The following is a 16,294-nucleotide window of genomic DNA, read 5'->3' as shown; positions in this document are numbered from 1 at the left end:
AAAACAAAAGAACCAGCCATTTTATTCCAAGACCTGTGTTCTGGGGCAGCAGGAATAAATAAGGAAGGCAGGGGACGGGGGCAGGGCAGGAAGGTTCTACGTCTTGCAGCACATCCCACACTTTGATCGATGACAGCAGCCGCAGCAGAAAATGCAGATGGGGAAGTGGGTGTCTCGCCTCCTTCGCCTCTGGAGCATGGGCTGTGGGAAGGAAGGGAGTGTGAGCAGGGAACCGGCTTGGGCATGGGGAGGGAGCAGGGGGCTGGGAAGGGCATCACTGTTGCGCTCACCGTCCAGCCGGCCCTGGCTCCAGCTCTGTCCTGGGGTTGCAGCTCTGCAAGTTGTCCCGTCTGTGAAAGCAGAAGGGGGTGTTGAGGATGGCAGGGGCCCAGTGGACCTCTGAGACTGGCTCCCGGCAACCTGCTCCTCTCCAAGTGGTTTAAACCCAGAGCTTAGCTGGACTCTTAGGAGGGGCCTTGCTTTCTTGCTTCTGCTCACCTTCCCATGGGCGGCTTTTCCTAAAAAAAAACCTCCCAGATCCGCCTCCTCCTCTTTCCACAGCTGCTACTCTTCTTTGGGACATCACCTTCCCCTGCCTGGATGCCAGTGCCAGCCTCCTAACACATCTCCCTGCATTCTTGCCCCTCAATCCATTTGCCACACAGCAGAGTCACTTTTTTTGTTTGTTTTTTAGACAGAGTCTCCCTCTGTTGCCCAGGCCGGAGTGCAGTGGCACAGTCATAGCTCCCTGCAGCCTTGACCTCCTGTGCTCAAGCGATGCTCCCGCCTCAGCTTCCCGAGTAGCTGAGACAGCAGGTGCACGCCACCACACCTGGCTAATTTTTTAATTTTTTGTAGAGATGGGGTCTGGTTGTGTTGCCCAAGCTGGTCTCGAACTCCTGGGCTCAACTGATCTTCCTACCTTGGCCTCCCAAAACTCTGAGATTACAGGTGTGAGCCATGGTGCCCGACTGGCAGACTAAGTTTTTTAAAACACGGCCAGTGAGATTGTGGTTTTCTCCATTTTAAAAACCTACAGGAGGCTGGGCGCAGTGGCTCACGCCTGTAATCCCAGCACTTTAGGAAGCCGAGATGGGAGGATCACCTGAGGTCAGGAGTTCAAGACCAGTCTGGCCAACATGGTGAAATCTTGTCTCTACTAAAAGTACAAAAATTAGCCAGGCATGGTGGCAGGCACCTGTAATCCCAGCTACTTGGGAAGCTGAGGCAGGAGAATTGCTTGAACCCGGGAGGTGGAGGTTGCAGTGAGCCCAGATGATGCCACCGCACGCCAGCCTAAACGACAGAGCGAGAACCTGTCTCAGAAAAAAAAAAAAAAAAAAAAAAAAAAAAAAAAAAAAAAAGCTTATGGGGGCTTCCTCTTTATTCCAAGGAAAAATCAGTGTCTGTATGGTTGCCCACAAGACTTTGGGACTGCCCACCCCTCAGCCTTATCCCCAAGTCCCACCGTCTCCTCTTGTTCAGCCTGACCCTGGGCTATGCCGGCTTGTCCTCTCCTTAGGTCTTTGCTGACTCCATCTCTCACCCTCCAAGACGAAGGTCAACTGTCACTTTCTCATGAAACACTTGCTTGACTGCCAACCCCTTGACCGTGCCTGTGGTCCCCCCGCCTGTGGCGTGTGCCTGCTGTCCCAGCTACTTGGGAAGCTGAGGTGGGAAGATTGCTTGAGCACAGGAGGTTGAGGCTGCAGTGAGCTATGACTGCACCACTGCACTCCAGCCTCAGCAACAGAGGACGACCCTGTCTCTAAAAAACAAACCAAAAAAGTGACTCTACTGTGTGGCGAATGGGTCACGGTCGCTCTACCACCATCTGTTATGAGATTCACGAATAGCATGTACTAGACACAATTATTTGTTCATGTTTTCATCAGCCTTTAACGAATTCCCTGACCAGGATGGAGAAGTCTCCTCTCTCATCTACCTTGTTCATGGCCTTGTCCCCACTGTCTAGAATAAGACTCCACACAGCATAGGGGCTTCGTAAATACCCATGGAATTAGGACCTTCCAGTCCCTGTCACTCGGTGCTTCATTGATTTCTGTTCTTTTTTGGAGATGGAGTTTTGCTCTGTTGCCAGGCTGGAGTGCAGTGGTGCAATCTCAGCTCACTGTGCAACCTCCACCTTGTGGGTTCAAGCAATTCTCCTGCCTGAGTCTCCCGAGTAGCTGGGATTAGAGGCACCTGCCACCAAGCCTGGCTAACTTTTGTATTTTTGGTAGAGACAGGGTTTTACCATGTTGGCCAGGCTGGTCTCAAACTGACCCCAAGTGATCCGCCTGCCTCAGCCTCCCAAAGTGCTGGGATTACAGGCATGAGCCACTGTTCAGCTGCCAGTCCCCCTGAGCCGTCCTGAGCTCTGCTCAGTGCTCGGGTGTCTCCAGTGCCCTAGGCTGGGGCCTGGCTCTCCCATCCCTGCTGCCCTGCTAAGGACCCAGGCCACTGAGCTCTCACCTGTTGTGGGAAAACGGAGCCACTGGTCAGGCTGGCGAGGAGGAGGAGGAGGAGGAGGCAAGCGGCCCAGATCTGGGAGCTCAGTGCCATCGTGCCGTTTGTCTGGCTGTCCCACTGCTGGGTCTTGAGCTTGCTCTGGTGTCTGGGACCGAGTGACAGTCGCTTTTATGGGACCTGCCAGGGGAGGCGGTGGTCTGAGCCCCCTCCCCTTTGCTCTGTCTCATTTCCAAGAAGGTGGTGGCGCCGAAAAGGCGGGAGAGATAAGCGGGAACAGAGCGACAGGGAACAGGGTTGTGTCACCCTCAGCCAGCAGAGGTGTGTTCAGGGGGTGGGGCAGACGGGGTCACAGACACACACTGCTCGCCAGCCATCTGGGGAGCCCTTTCCCCATCAGGATGTAATTCTGCTGATCGGGAAAAAGTTCCCCCTTTTGCTTCAGCGGTTAAGCAGTTTGATGAGCAGAATCAAGGTTCCGCTCTCCTCCACTCACTTCCCCATCGCCTACATGCACACAGGGCATGGCCAGCAGCCGCCAGGCTCCTCAGGAGTGTCTGGCATGTTGGGGGAAGCATCCATTGCTTTAAGCTCTCACCACACATGCATAGGTTCTGGCAGGGAACACTAGATAGCCCTGAGCAGGGCAAGCATCAGCGTGTGCCCCTGATCCGCATGCGGTGTTTTCCCAGTGTCAGACCCTTGAGATGTGGCTCTGGTAACTGGAAAATGTTTGAGCAAACTTTTGGCCATAAATGACAGCAGTAATATGGCCCAGCACACTGGCTTATGCCTGTAATCCCAGCAATTTGGGAGGCCGAGGCAGGAGGATCACTTGAGCCCAGAAGTTCAAGACTAGCCTGGGCAACATAGGGAGACCCCATCTCTACAAAAAAAAATTTAAACAGATTTAGCCAGGCGTGGTGGTGCACATCTGTAGTCCCAGCTACTTGGGAGGCTGAGGCAGATCGCTTAAGCCCAGGAGGCTGAGGCTGCAGTGAGCTATGATTGTGTGACTGCACTCCAGCCTGGGTGACAGAGCGAGACCCTGTCTGTAAAATATAAAATAGTGGTAATAGTAATAGCTAACATCTGCTGTTACATTTTATACGATGGCACATATGTTGACTCACTTCTGCACCAACTCAGCCTGTGCTGCCTGTTCTCCCGGCAGCACTTACTGCCCCACCTTCAGCTCTGCTCTGTATTCAGGGGCTGCCTTCTCAGTCACCCAAACCCAGAGGCCTAGGCTCCCCAGACCTTGCTCCCTTTTAGGAGCCTCCTCCCCGTCGGACACTCATTTCCTTCACTTTACAGAAAAGGCACTGAAGGCAGAGATCAGGGCATGGACCAAGCTTGCTCAGCCAGAGGCAGAGCTGGGATTCTGGCCTGGACAGCCTGACTCCAGGGCCTTTGCTCTTACCCACCAGGCTTCCCCATCTCCCCTAAAACACAGCAGGGCACAGCGGCATGCTAGACCTGGCTCAACGAGCAGACCGTGCATATCTCGAAACTCTGCATTCAGTGGCATCATGCTGGTACCCTGAAATCAGCAGCAGTGGGAGTGTTGACACCCAGAAATTGGCAAGCACTACAAGCCAGGGATGTTTTTGGGGAGCCGGTTCCTTAGGACACCACTGGCTGGGGGATGAATCCAGGCTGCCTGACTGCAGTGCCTTCATTCCTTTCCACTACCAGGCCCAGCTCAGGGTGCACACGGCCCAGGGGATCGACAAACCTTGGTTCCAGATGGGCCCTTGGACATTTTGCCACTTTGCCTCTTTCATTCCAGGGCCATCCAGTGTCAGCCCAGTCACCAGAGCCTGGGGATATTGCTGTCGAGGAATACTTCTTCCTGGTTGCTGAACCACTTCCAAGGCCCACTCAAGCACAGAAATGGACAGGCCCTGCCATCTGCCTCCTTATCCACACCACGTGGGAGGCTCCTCTTGTCACAGCCTGGGTAACAAAGCGAGACCCCCATCTCTACAAAAACTTGGCTGTGGTGCTACGCACCTGTAGTTGGTCAAGGCTGCAGTGAGCCGTGATTGTGCGCCACTGCACCCTAGCCTGGGTGACAGAGTGAAACCCTGTCTTTAAAAACTAAATGAATAAAGATGGCCTCAGATGGGAATAGCTAGGAAAAGGAGACAGGGCTCTTGAGGGAAGCAGACGAGTGCGGGGAGCGGGGGAATTTGGGAGGAAAGGCCGATGGAGCTCCACAAGGTGAGCAGAGTGGCAGGCCCAGCTCCTGGGAGTGGATGGAGTTGAAGGCGGCTGCAGGCTGAAGCAGGGCCCAGTGAATAGGGGTGTGCTCACCCGGGGAGACACGGCAGCAGCCCCCAGCCCTACCAGGCATCGCTGCATCTCAGCTGAGGACAGGTTTCATCATCAGCAGGGGCAGGGGTCACAGCACAGGCGCCAGAGCCTCGGTGCAAGGCGACAGGCTGACGGGCCAAGCTTGGCGCCCTGGCCATCTGCCCTCCCTGGGGGTGAGGGGCTCAAGGCCAGGCCCCACTATTGGCTGGTGCAGAGGGAAGGGCTTCAGCCCAGCAGGGCAGGGCCAGGGGCTGGTCATGTTTTCAGAACTGTTGACACGGAGACCCCCGCCTCTCCTCCAACATGGGACATGTCCTTGACCCCAGCTCCCCACACCCTCATGCACGCCTAGGGCCTCAAAGGGGACATTCATTCCTTAATTCCTCCATCCATCCAACCAACCACTGGGTACTGGGTGGTGCAGCTGGCAGGGACCGCGCACAGCCATGTGCACAACAGCGGAACCATGCCTCGTGGAGCTCTGCAGACCCCAGACCCCCTCCCCACTCCTGAGATGGACAGACACACAAGCAGACAAGGCAGGGGCCACGTGGGGCCAGTTTATTGCAGTTAAATACCTCTCTCTCTCTCTATTTTTTTTGTCAATTTTTCCATAAAGAAAATTAAAACACACACACACACACCCAAAGGGGAGCAGGGACCCAGAAACAAGAGGTGGGGTGGGACGTGGCCTCCCTGCATAGGTCCAGGCCCCGGGTGGCCCCCCAAAGGCTCCCCTCCTTCCCATCAGCACCCTGTCTCAGTACCTCCAGAGAACAGGAGGCAGCGGGACGTGGCAGGGCCTCTGTCCCCTCCCTCTTGCCTCCAGGTGAGACCACTAGAAGTGCCGGGGCTTAGTGAGGGCCGGGAGAAGGGCGACAGACAGACGGATGGGGAGGGAGGATACTGTTTCCAAGTGGAGGAGGGCGGTGGGCACTGTATCCACAGAAATGCATTATTTCTCCCCGTTTTTTGTTAAAAATCTACTATAAAAAAACGCAGCTGGGGGAGGGGCGTGTGTCCCTCTCTGTGCTAAGGGCTGGGGAAGGGGGCAGCAGAGGCCGGCGTGGGCGGCGGCAGCTGCGCAGCGGTGGCGGGTGTCACTGCCGGGTGCCCTCGCCCACCATCTCCAGGTTGTGCTGCTGCAGCTGGGCTCGAAGCAGGGCGTTCTCATTCTTTAGCTCCTCGATCTGGTGAACACGACGGAGGACAAGGGAGCTGAGGGCCGGCGCCTTGCATATGGGGCTCCTGGGCCCTGACCCACTCCAGGCCCCGCACCCACCTGCTGCCTCAGGAGCTCGTTGTCCATCTGCAGCCGCTCGGCCTCTTTGAAGGTCTCCTGCATGCGCTGGTTGGTCTGGCGCAACTCCCGGATGTAATCGCAGGCCTTGGACAGGATCCCTCCTTTACTCTGGGGGGCGAGGGGACCAGGAGCCTTAGGGCGGGCACCGCCCACCGGCCTCCACCCCAGGGATGACTCCCGAGCCCCATGGCTGTTGGACTTTCTGCATGCAAGGGTTGGGGGCCAGGCCCACCGCAGCCATTGAGGGTCCGGGGTGCTCACCGCTCCCGTCTTGCTGTTGTCTGCGTTACAGTCTGGAATGATTTTTGAAAGCTGGACGATCCAGTTGTTGATCTTGTCCCTCCGCCTCCGCTCCACTGCGGAAAACAGAGTCACAGCCACGGCTTCGCTGATGGCTCGTGCCCGAGCAGCTGTCCTCACAGGGCAGAGGCTCAGCCCGAGGACACCCAGGCACAGTGCAGGCCCCACCGAGACCACAGCCCTGGGAAGTGAGGGGCCACACCCTGAGCCCAGCAGGCCCCCACGCTAGCTTCTCAAGAGGAACAAAGAAACCTGGCCCCTCCAGTGCCACACATGCTTTTAGGACGGGCGTCAAAGGCCAGGCACTTGGAGATCATTTTGCGGGCCTGCTCCGCCATACGTGTACAAATTTTAATCGACAGTGAAAAATAAGTAAATTTCTCATGGTAACTGGCGTCACTGGCTTCTTTTGAGAAATGGAGCTCTGGTCACAGTGGGTACATACTGGGAGGCACGGATGGGCAGAGCCACTCTTCGCAGGACCAGTGCCCCTCTCTGGCTCCCACGGCCCCTGCACTGGATTCTCCAGTCTCCCCAGAGACTCTGGGCACCGTGATTTTATTTTTTTCCTCATCTCTAAATCCAAGTCTGACCATGTGTCACCCCTGCTTAAAATCCTTCCACAGGGCAATGGCAGATCCCAACTGGTACTTGCAGCTCCCAGGGCCTGGCCCACAAAGCACCAGCTCACCCAGGAAAGACCCAAACCCTATGTTGAAGGCCAGAGATGGCAACTCATAGAAGATTTTCCTTAAAAAAAACCCAGATTTGTGATTTTACTCCATAAAACTCCACAATCTCACGCCAACTGTGTCAGCTGGGTGGCAGCTGCCCCCAGACAGAGCACACGCCTTTATCCGGCCACATCCCATCCTGATACCTGCCTGGGGTCTGTGTGCTGTGGAGCCTGAGACCCCTGATTCAGGGCCTGCTAAAGCCAGGCTGTCCCAACCCTTCACCGCCTGCCAAGCCCCAGCACCAGGCACCGTGGGGACAGGAAATAACGCTCAGCTACCCCCAACTCCCACCCCACGGACCCCCAGCCCCCTGCCAGGGTGGCTCATGCTGTCTGCGCCATTTGTGGAGGGGAATGAAGCCTATAGCTAGGGCAGATGTGGCAGGAAGGCCAGGGGATCTTTTCAAAGCCTTGGATAATGGTGATGGGAAACCGTTCAGGGGTCCGGTGAGCCTGAGAAGGAGGGGTGGGCCACAGCCTGCCCGTTACCCTCACACCCCAAGATCGGCAGCTCCCTGGCCCTGCTGTTCCCTTGAAAAGGCTGGGGCCCACCCACCAGCAAACCCCTCTGGCTTCTCTGGGCTGTGGCCACGTGCTGCTGACTGGCCTCTCCCTGCCTCCAGTGCCTCCCACTCAGGCCCGAGTGACAAACCCTCCGATGGACGTGGACTCTCCTCCTGCCGTGGCCACTCTTCCCTGGCCCCTTCCATCCTTGTGCTCCCTCCTTCCTCCAAAACCAATCCCACAAGATCAGTGCTCCGCTATGGAGCACCGTCCAGGCCCCGCACTGGGCTCAGTCAGTGCTTGCTCCCCTATTACTATCACGGTGCGCTGAACCCTCCCACCAAAGACAACCACACCCGCCTTTGGGAACTCTGGCCAAAAGCAGCAGCGGAGCTGAGAGTCCAGGCCTGGAGGCACCGCTGGCGCAGTCCCCAGCAGAGCACTCCTCGCCCAGGGGTCCGTGGAGGAACTCGGCAGGCGGCCTCGTTTCAGCCTCTGCCTTCCCGCGGTCCTCTTGAGAGCTGGGCGCCGGCAGCAGCTACATCCTCTCCAGCGCACGTTTACTTCTTACACACCTATTCCCCGCCCTACTGTGTGCCAGGCCGTCTGCCAGGCTGGGGTCCAGGGTGGAAGCAGCCCCGGTGCGCCCCATTGGCACTCGCAATGCCACTGTGGGCAGGTGGCACTAACCCCATTGTGTTCGTGTCATCACTGAAGATGGTACAAAGTGCCTCGGGAATGCCAGGCGCCGAGCCATGGCCTCTGCGTGGGAATGGGGGTAGGATGAATCCTCAGAGATCCAGGAAACATTCGGGCTGGTTCCTGAGAGAAGGGCTCTAAGGCACGCAGGTGGGAAGATCCCAGAAATGGTGGCCTGAAAACCATTTCAAGGTATGCAGGGGTGGGAAGAGGTTGTAAAGATCGGTTGTCAAGGCCTTGCGTGCTCTGCTCGCAGGTCAGGACCGCATCTCCTCCTCCTCTAGAGGCCCAGGCCCTTGAATCCAGGCCCTGACTTTAGCAGGCAGTGATGCTGTCCAGCCTGTGGCTTCGGAAGATCATCATGGCACATTTGAAATACAGGAAGACCCATTAGGACCAAGGCCAGGTTCATTCCACAGAAGCACTTCAGTTACTCCATAGGACACTTAAAATTCAGAGGCTGGGTGGGGTGGCTCACACCTGTAATCCCAGCACTTTGGGAGGGCGGATCACATGAGGCCAGGAGTTCGAGACCAGCCTGGCCAACATGGCAAAACCCCGGCTCTACTAAAAATGCAAAAATTAGCCAGGCATAGTGGTGCGTGCCTATAATCCCAGCAACTTGGGAGGCTGAGGCATGAGAATTGCTTGAACCCAAGAGGTGGAGGTTGTAGTGAGCTGAGACCACATCATTGCACTCCAGCTTGGGTGACAGAGCTGTCTTAAAAAAAAAAAAAGAGAAAATTCAGAAGCGAAACCTGCCAGGACTGAAGGAAGAAATGGACAAATCCACAAATATAGTGAGAGACATGGACATCCTTCTCATTGATTGGTGGAACAAGTAAACAACAACAACAACAAAATCAGAATAGAAAGCCTGAACACTCAACCAGCTTGACCTCACTGACCTGGGGGGACATTCTGCCTGACAGCAGCAGACACCTGTCCTCGTCAATGCCCCAGAAGCTTCCGCCAAGCTAGGACACAATCGGGCCCGTCGGGTAAGTCTCATCGAATTTCAAGGAACTGAAATCATACAGAGTATGTTCTCTGACCATAACAGAACTAAATTAAAAATCAATAACAAAAAGATATCTGGAAAACCCACAAATATTTGGAAATTAAGCAACCTGCCTCCAAGCAACAGAAAGGTCAAAGAAGAAATCACAAGGAAAATTGGAAAATACTTTAAACTGAATGGTAACAAAAACACAACATATCCCAGTGGGATGTAGCTAAAGTGATGCTGGAGTGAACTGGCACTCTAAATGCTGTTAAGCAAAGAGAAAGGTTAAGAATCATCTCAATCCCTGCTGTGAAACATAAATCCTGTAAAATAAAGATTTTAGCAGAAAATTGAAAAAAAAAAAAAAATTACCTTAAAAAGCTGGGGTTGGGGTGTGCCAGGGAAGCTAAAGCACAAAACCTAGCAAATTGAATCCAAAGTGAGTAGAAGGGGCCGGGTGCAGTGGCTCACTCCTGTAATCCCAGCACTTTGGGAGGCTGAGGCAGGTGGATAACCTGAGGCCAGGAGTTTGAGACCAGCCTGGCCAACATGGTGAAACCCCATCTCTACTAAAAATACAAAAACTAGCTAGGTGTGGCAGTGGGCACCTGTAGTCCCAGCTACTTGGGAGACTGAGGCAGGAGAATCACTTGAACCGGGGAGGCAGAGGTTGCAGTAAGCTCAGATCGCACCACTGTGACAGAGCGAGATTCCGTCTCAAAACAAAACAACAAACAAACAAAAAAACAAAGTGAGTAGAAGCATGAATTAGGAACATTAAGAGTAGAAATCAATGAAATGGAAAAAGCAATCCAATCTGGCACCTAAAAATCAGACTTCACATAAAAGTCTCGATTTCTAGCTTCTCAGAGTTTCTGGCAACAGTGGCCCTAGATTCTGACAGGGCAGCAAGGGGAAGGCACTGGGCAAGGACCACCCTTCAGGCAGCACACACATGCCCCAGATCACTGGGGGCCCCCCACAACCTTTCCTATTTTTTTCTGAGACAAGGTCTGGGTCTGTTGCTCAGGCTGGAGAGTAATCTCAGCTCACTGCAACCTCCGTCTCCCGGGCTCAAGCCATTTTCCCACCACAGGTTCCCAAGTAGCTGGGACTGTTACAGGCATGTACCACCAGGCCTGGCTAATTTTTAATTTTTTTGGTAGAGACAGGGTTTTGTCACTTTGCCTAGGATAGTCTCAAACGCCTGGGCTCAAGTGATCTGCCCATCTTGGCCAAAATGTAATCCCAAAAGTGCTGGGATTCCAGGCGTGAGCTACCACGCCCAGCCACACACCCCTTCCTGACATGCCAAGTGCACCTCCCTCCCTCAGGCCCCTGCAGGCATTTGAGTTTGTGACTCTGGGATAAGCTCCTGCAGTACCAAGAAGTGGTGGGAAGGAGGGAAAAAGAAGTGAGAGAAGCGGATCTGAAATTCACCATAGAACAGAAACTTGGGGTTTGTGGCCATAAGGGAAGAAGAGGGCAGAGTTGAAAGCGGCTCTGGTCTTAGTTTCTGGCTTGGGCAGCTGTGACAGGGGTAGCTTTTGCTGCTCTGCAAAGAAGAAGGTTGCATGAAAGCCTTTGGAGAGGGGAGATGGCACATTCTCTTTTGGGCGAGTTGAGTTTGAGGCATTACAGAGATGTCCAGAGACGGAAATCTTGAATAGGTAGTTCAAAATGTGGGGCTGGAGTTGCAGTGAGAGGAATGGAATGGATGGAAACACAGTTCCTTGCATTACCAGGAGCCAGGTGGTGGGCGAAGCCTGGGAGGACATCAAGGAACAGTCCTCAACTTTTTGTGAGTCACACACTCTTCTGCAGCAAAGAAAAAAGAGGAACACCTACAAGTGGGAACAGAGTTTGGGGGATACTGACCAAGAGCTTCCGAGCCCGTTGCTGGGCCTCACACGTCATACACCTGAGACTGACGGGAGGGGCCGGACCTTATGAAACACCAGCAAGACTGGGCGTGGCAGCTCAGGCCTGTAGCCGAGGCCGGAGGACTGCCTGAGGCCAGAAGCTCAAGATGAGCCTGGGCAGCATAGCAAGACCTCCACTCTACAGATAAAAAAAATTACCCGATGTGATGGCGCCTGCCTGTGGTCCCAGCCACTCAGAAGCCTGAGGTGTGAGGATCGCCTAAGCCTGGGAGGTCAAGGCTGCAGTGAGCTGCAATTGTGCCACTGTACTCCAGCCTGGGTGACAGAGTGAGACCCCCTTCTCAAAAAAAAAGAAACACTCGCAGCCAAAGCAGTTTCTCAAGCTTGTTCACTATGACAAATCACCTGAAGAGCTGATGGAAAACACAGATTCCCCAGCACCCTCATCTACTCACTTGGAACTGGGACAGCCCCGGAAATTTCACTGTTAACAGTGGGGCAGGAGAGGCAAAGATCACAGGAGAATCAGAGAGGATGGAGGAGAAAGGAAGATTCCAGAAACGAACAGAGGGAAACAGGCAGCGTCAGATGCTTGGAGCCCAGACAGCAAAGGAGGCCAGTGGATGTGGCAATGGGGTCACCATGGGTGACCGGAAGTGGAGCTGTTTTGGTAGAGCCATGAGCCAGATGGCTGAGGGTACTAGGAGGATGAGCAGATGGGGGCAGATGCTCTGCAAGTCAGGAAAGCAGAGACAGGACGGAGCTGGAGAAGTGGGCAGGTGACGAAGACTGCTTCACAGGGTGAGAAAGTCTCAAGGCTGCCTGGAGTCAGATTAACTGAGGGAGAGGCGGGGGTGAGAGTGGGGTGGGAGGGTCCTGAGTCCTCTCTTCAGCCTTACTATGTGGCCACCACAACTCACTGCATCCCCACCAGGTGCTGGGGGTGGCTGTGCTTCCAGCATTTCACAGAGAGAAGACAGATACGGAGATTAAGAACCACCCTGATGCCCCACCACAGGTAAGTGGTGGGGCTGGGGCTGCTCTGGGGGCCCCTCAAACTCACTGCATCTCAAAACCAAGCTCAGATGCACCCCTTCCCTTCCAAGCATGGAGGGGAATTCAGCACGAAACCCTTATTCTCCAGCCTTGGAGTCCTCCCCACATTTCCCCCAACCCCTGCCCTGTCTCAGGCCTGATACTCATATGGTCTCCTATCTCCCAGCCTCTTCCCACCACTCTTGCCAACAGCCTCCACACCCAAACCCCTACGCTGGCTTCTCATCACCCTGGAATAAAACCACAGGAGCCCAGACAGCCACACTGGGGACTTCTTCCAAGGTCCTCCACCATCTGGCCCGGGCAGCCCCCTCCACTGCACCAACTTCCTCTTTCCTTTCCTGAATTCTGCTCTTCTGCAGACACACCACGGCGGCCCTGGCTCAGGGCCTGGCCTGTGTCCTAGCTCTTCCCTCTGCCCGGGACTCTCCTGAGGTTCTCAACAGGCCCCTTCCCTCAGGTCCCTTCAGGGCTCTGCTTCAATGTCACCTCTCGAAGAGCCCTTTGGAGCACACTGCCATGCCGCCATCACCCGCCACCTCCTTCCCCAGCTTTCCTCTCCTGCCTGTGACTGCCTGCGCTGCCTGATGCGGCTGTGCATGACTCCCATCTCTCCCACCAGAACACGTACAGAGAGCTGAGACCTCATCTGTCCTATTATCTGCTGCATTGCCATATCTGAGGATGCAAAATGGGGGCTGGCCGTAGTACGCACACGCTGAATGAACGCCTGAACTCAGAGAGGAGCTGCTCAGAACACAACTACCTGGGCCGCAGACCCCAGCCCCATCGCCACCTTTAGGACTCAGCATTCAGCACCTCACTCGGGCATCCAAGGCCTTCCCGATCTTCCCTCCTGAGGCATTCCAAATGGAACTTCTCCCACAACCGAACCGGCACCCCACAAAGTAACCTGACCCACACTCCCCTCTCCCTGGGGAAGCCTCACCCCAGCCCACCCCCCATCAATGTCCCATGAGACCCATGAGACGTGAGCCCTCCGGCCTTTGAGCCTCTCCGACGCTCCAGGCCAGACTCCAGACCTGGCACAGGGCCTGTGCCGCTCGGCCCAGAACCCACGGGAAGTAAATATTTGTTGAATGATGGTTGTTTGGGTGTAAGCACTCTCCTGGCACTTGCACACTGCTGTGCCCACTGCAGTGGCTACTGACAGGCGGGGCGGGACAGTGCTGAAGGCCAAATGACCTGAGGTGAGACTTGGTGTTTCTGGAAAGGGCAGGATGCTCTGGCCTTAGGCAGCCAGAGGCAGAGCTTCATGCAGTTTCTCCCTCAGATGTGCTCCCTGGGGGAACAGACCTACTTCTGGAGGCCAGGCAGGCATGGGAGCGAGGGATGTGAGCATGACAGCTGCCACATGGAAAGGTCAGCCCAGGTGAGCCCGGTCAGCCCCATTTTTCAAGTGGGGTAGGCAATCCGTATGGGAATGTGAAGTCCACCATCTTAGATGTGAGCCATGAATTCAAGATCACCAGCTGGGTCAACAAATGGCCAGTTCCAATTCACACTCCCTGTCCCTCTACTTCGGACACTGTACTCTCCCCTCATTGCTCACTTTCTACCTTTACAGCATCCAGCAAAGCCCTCTGGAGCACTTGTGGCCTGCCCAGGAGTGGCTTCCCTCTCTGTCACTCCACACCCCAGGGCTGGCTGAGCCTGTGAGGGTGGCGGTCGGGGGGACCCGGAGCCACACCTTGTCCTCACCTTCGTTGTGCTGGGCTCTTCTCCTCTCATCTCGGGGTGTTCTGGTTCCATCAATTTTTCTAGAAGAGGAGGAAAAAAAAGGGGGCATGTATTATCGCAGATCTGTTTGCCCAAACATCTGCTAAGTATTAGACTTAAAAATTATCTTTGCAAGGTAAATCCATGTGCAAAAACGAAAGACGTGATACTTTATGTGCACTAAAGAAGCAGAAACAGGCAAAGTAAAAAAAATTACACCATGTGCCCACTTCATGCTAACTGCCCAGCTTCTACTCCAGAAACCCCTATTTTCCTTCCATTCCAATGCCAGGTTCTCCTGGTGTCCCCTGCACATACGGAGAGTAAGGATGTGTCCGGGGGGCGATCGTCCTCTGTGTTCCTGTCTGAAGCACATCCTGGGGCGTCATCATGACGTAGAACTGGCCTGCAGGGACAGTGGGGGGTTAGTGGCAAGACAGGGTGAAGTCAGAACTGGTTGGGGGGGCTTCCCTCCCTGCTGGGCCCGTTGCCTCCCCCACCTGCCAACCTGACTTCTTCTCCTCACCTCCAGCCTGCAAGCTCTGGTCTGTGGTCTGTACGGACACAGCCGTAGTATCTCCCACACTGGACGCTGGGAAATAGGCAAATCGTGCCTCCCCGCTGACAGCCTCGGCCGCCGGACTGCCACCATTGCTGAAGGGATTTTGGATCACAGCCTGGGGAGTAGGAGGGCAGAGGCTACCCTTAGCTTTCTCTGTTCCTCCATCCCATCCCCTCACTGCTGTGCTTGGGGTTTACTGCATTCTCTGCAATTAACAGGAGTGGTGACTCCTTCTGCGTGTAGCATTCTGTCCTGTGTCTCAAACAGCCCTGAAACACGGCAGGAGATCAGTGATCACTTGCTGATCCAATCCGTTTTGCACTCTAAGAAACTTTCCTCTTAGACGCATCATTCCCATTTTGAGGGGAAAAAAAAAAAATTCCAAGAGCACTGTCCCCAGATTTCACTGTGCACAACAGGGATCTGACCCCATGCAGCCTGAGGCTTGAAGGCTGCATCCGCTGGGCGACACCTGCCCCACCCCCGGGGCTCCCCAAGAGCAGAGCCAGTGTCCCCTCTCCACTCCCTCCCCCCCCACCCCGGCGTGGCAGGGCACCTACCAGCGGGAAGGGCGCTGCAGGACCTGGGGGCACAGAGGCAGCGGCGGGGCCCGGGCGCTGGGCTGCCCCGTCCACACCCACCTGGGTCACAGCCTGCTGCCCCCCCGCGAAGGCAGCGGTGGACACGACGCTGACGGCGCCAGCCGTGTCGCCCTGGCCGTCCAGCTGACCATCAGTCACCTGGACTACGCGGTATGTCACCTGCAGGGGGCGGCAGAGCGGCGAGGCCGGCGCTGGGGCCAGGTCCGAGCCTTCCCGGCGCGCCCGCCCGCCCGCTCGCCCTCGCGGCCCGCCGCTCACCTGTCCTCCATTTGTCTCTGTGCGGAACTGGTACTGGATGTTGTGGTCGCCGAACGCCGCCTGCTGGACGCTGGTGATGGCCACCGCTGTCTGCTCCTCCGCTCCTGGGCCGTCCCCGCCTGGGGCCGAGGAGGGTCGGGGCACGGTCAGGGCTGCGCCGGGCGCCCCCAGCCCTCCCCGGGCGCGGCTGGCCCCGCAAGCACTCACCTTCCTGCAGCTCGACGCCCTCCTCCGCCTCGGGTCCCTTGTCGTGGCTGCCGGGGGCACAGGAGGGAGCAGGGTCATTGCAGCCCGTGCCCGCGCCCCCGCCCCCGCGCCCAGCTGCAGGGCCCCAGTCCCACCCGGCCGCGCCTGAGGCCGGGGGCGCCGCCGAGGCCGGGGGCCGGGGGCGGGAGGCACCGGGTCCCCCCCGCGCCGGCGGCCTCCATTTTGAGCCGGGCCCGCGGCCGCTCGGGATCATGGCGGCCCCGGCCTGCAGGCCGCGGGGCCGGGGCCGGGGCGGGGGGCACAGCCGGGACGGGGATCTTACCTGGCGGCGGCAGCAGCGGTGGCCGAGGCAGCGGGATCCAGACCCGGGTCCAGCATGTCCATGGGGGGGGCGGGGGCGGGGGGGGCGCGGGGCCCGGGGGGGAGGGGAGGGGAGGGGAGGGAGGGAGGGGAGGGGGCGGGCGGCCGGGGGGGCCCCGAGCCCGGCGCTCACGCCGCGCGGCAGGAGGGGACGGAGGAGATACGGGAGCCGCTCGCGCTGATCACGGGGACAAACAGTGGGGTCATGTGAGGAGGAGATGCCGCCGCCGCCGCCGCAGCCGCCGCCGCTCCTGCAGCCGCTGCAGCCGCCGCCGCCTCCGCCTCCGCCC

General features: G+C 56.7%; 2 protein-coding genes and 1 long non-coding RNA gene across 5 annotated transcripts; 1 reads left to right on the top strand and 2 right to left on the bottom strand.

Annotated features, from left to right (window-relative positions):
• Nucleotides 1–2,630, bottom strand: HAMP (hepcidin antimicrobial peptide). The gene is made up of 3 exons (XM_054462147.2): nt 2,476–2,630; nt 291–350; nt 1–201 (listed from the first exon to the last, which is right to left on the bottom strand). Exons 1-3 carry the CDS (start codon nt 2,563–2,565, stop codon nt 97–99), a joined length of 255 nt encoding a protein of 84 aa, XP_054318122.1. The 5' UTR covers nt 2,566–2,630; the 3' UTR covers nt 1–96.
• Nucleotides 2,631–5,321: 2,691 nt separating this feature from the next.
• Nucleotides 5,322–16,169, bottom strand: USF2 (upstream transcription factor 2, c-fos interacting). Of its 3 annotated transcripts, XM_054462143.2 has the most exons (10): nt 15,967–16,169; nt 15,645–15,691; nt 15,438–15,556; nt 15,138–15,338; nt 14,542–14,692; nt 14,334–14,421; nt 13,998–14,056; nt 6,353–6,447; nt 6,071–6,199; nt 5,322–5,978 (listed from the first exon to the last, which is right to left on the bottom strand). In XM_054462143.2, exons 1-10 carry the CDS (start codon nt 16,026–16,028, stop codon nt 5,889–5,891), a joined length of 1,041 nt encoding a protein of 346 aa, XP_054318118.1. In that variant the 5' UTR covers nt 16,029–16,169; the 3' UTR covers nt 5,322–5,888. The 3 variants fall into 3 exon arrangements, with proteins under 3 accessions (XP_054318118.1, XP_054318119.1, XP_054318117.2); XM_054462144.2 differs by lacking the exon at nt 15,138–15,338; XM_054462142.2 differs by having other exon boundaries at nt 5,322–6,199; nt 15,967–16,158.
• Nucleotides 11,975–13,122, top strand: LOC129019501 (uncharacterized). The gene is made up of 3 exons (XR_008495646.1): nt 11,975–12,020; nt 12,154–12,237; nt 12,898–13,122. It is a non-coding gene; the product is annotated as an uncharacterized LOC129019501 (long non-coding RNA).
• Nucleotides 16,170–16,294: the final 125 nt, after the last annotated feature.

This window comes from Pongo pygmaeus, chromosome 20, assembly GCF_028885625.2.
Source record: "Pongo pygmaeus isolate AG05252 chromosome 20, NHGRI_mPonPyg2-v2.0_pri, whole genome shotgun sequence".
NCBI lineage: Eukaryota > Metazoa > Chordata > Mammalia > Primates > Hominidae > Pongo > Pongo pygmaeus.
Note: the sequence above shows the minus strand (reverse complement) of the source record. Positions and strands in the feature narration are given on the sequence as shown.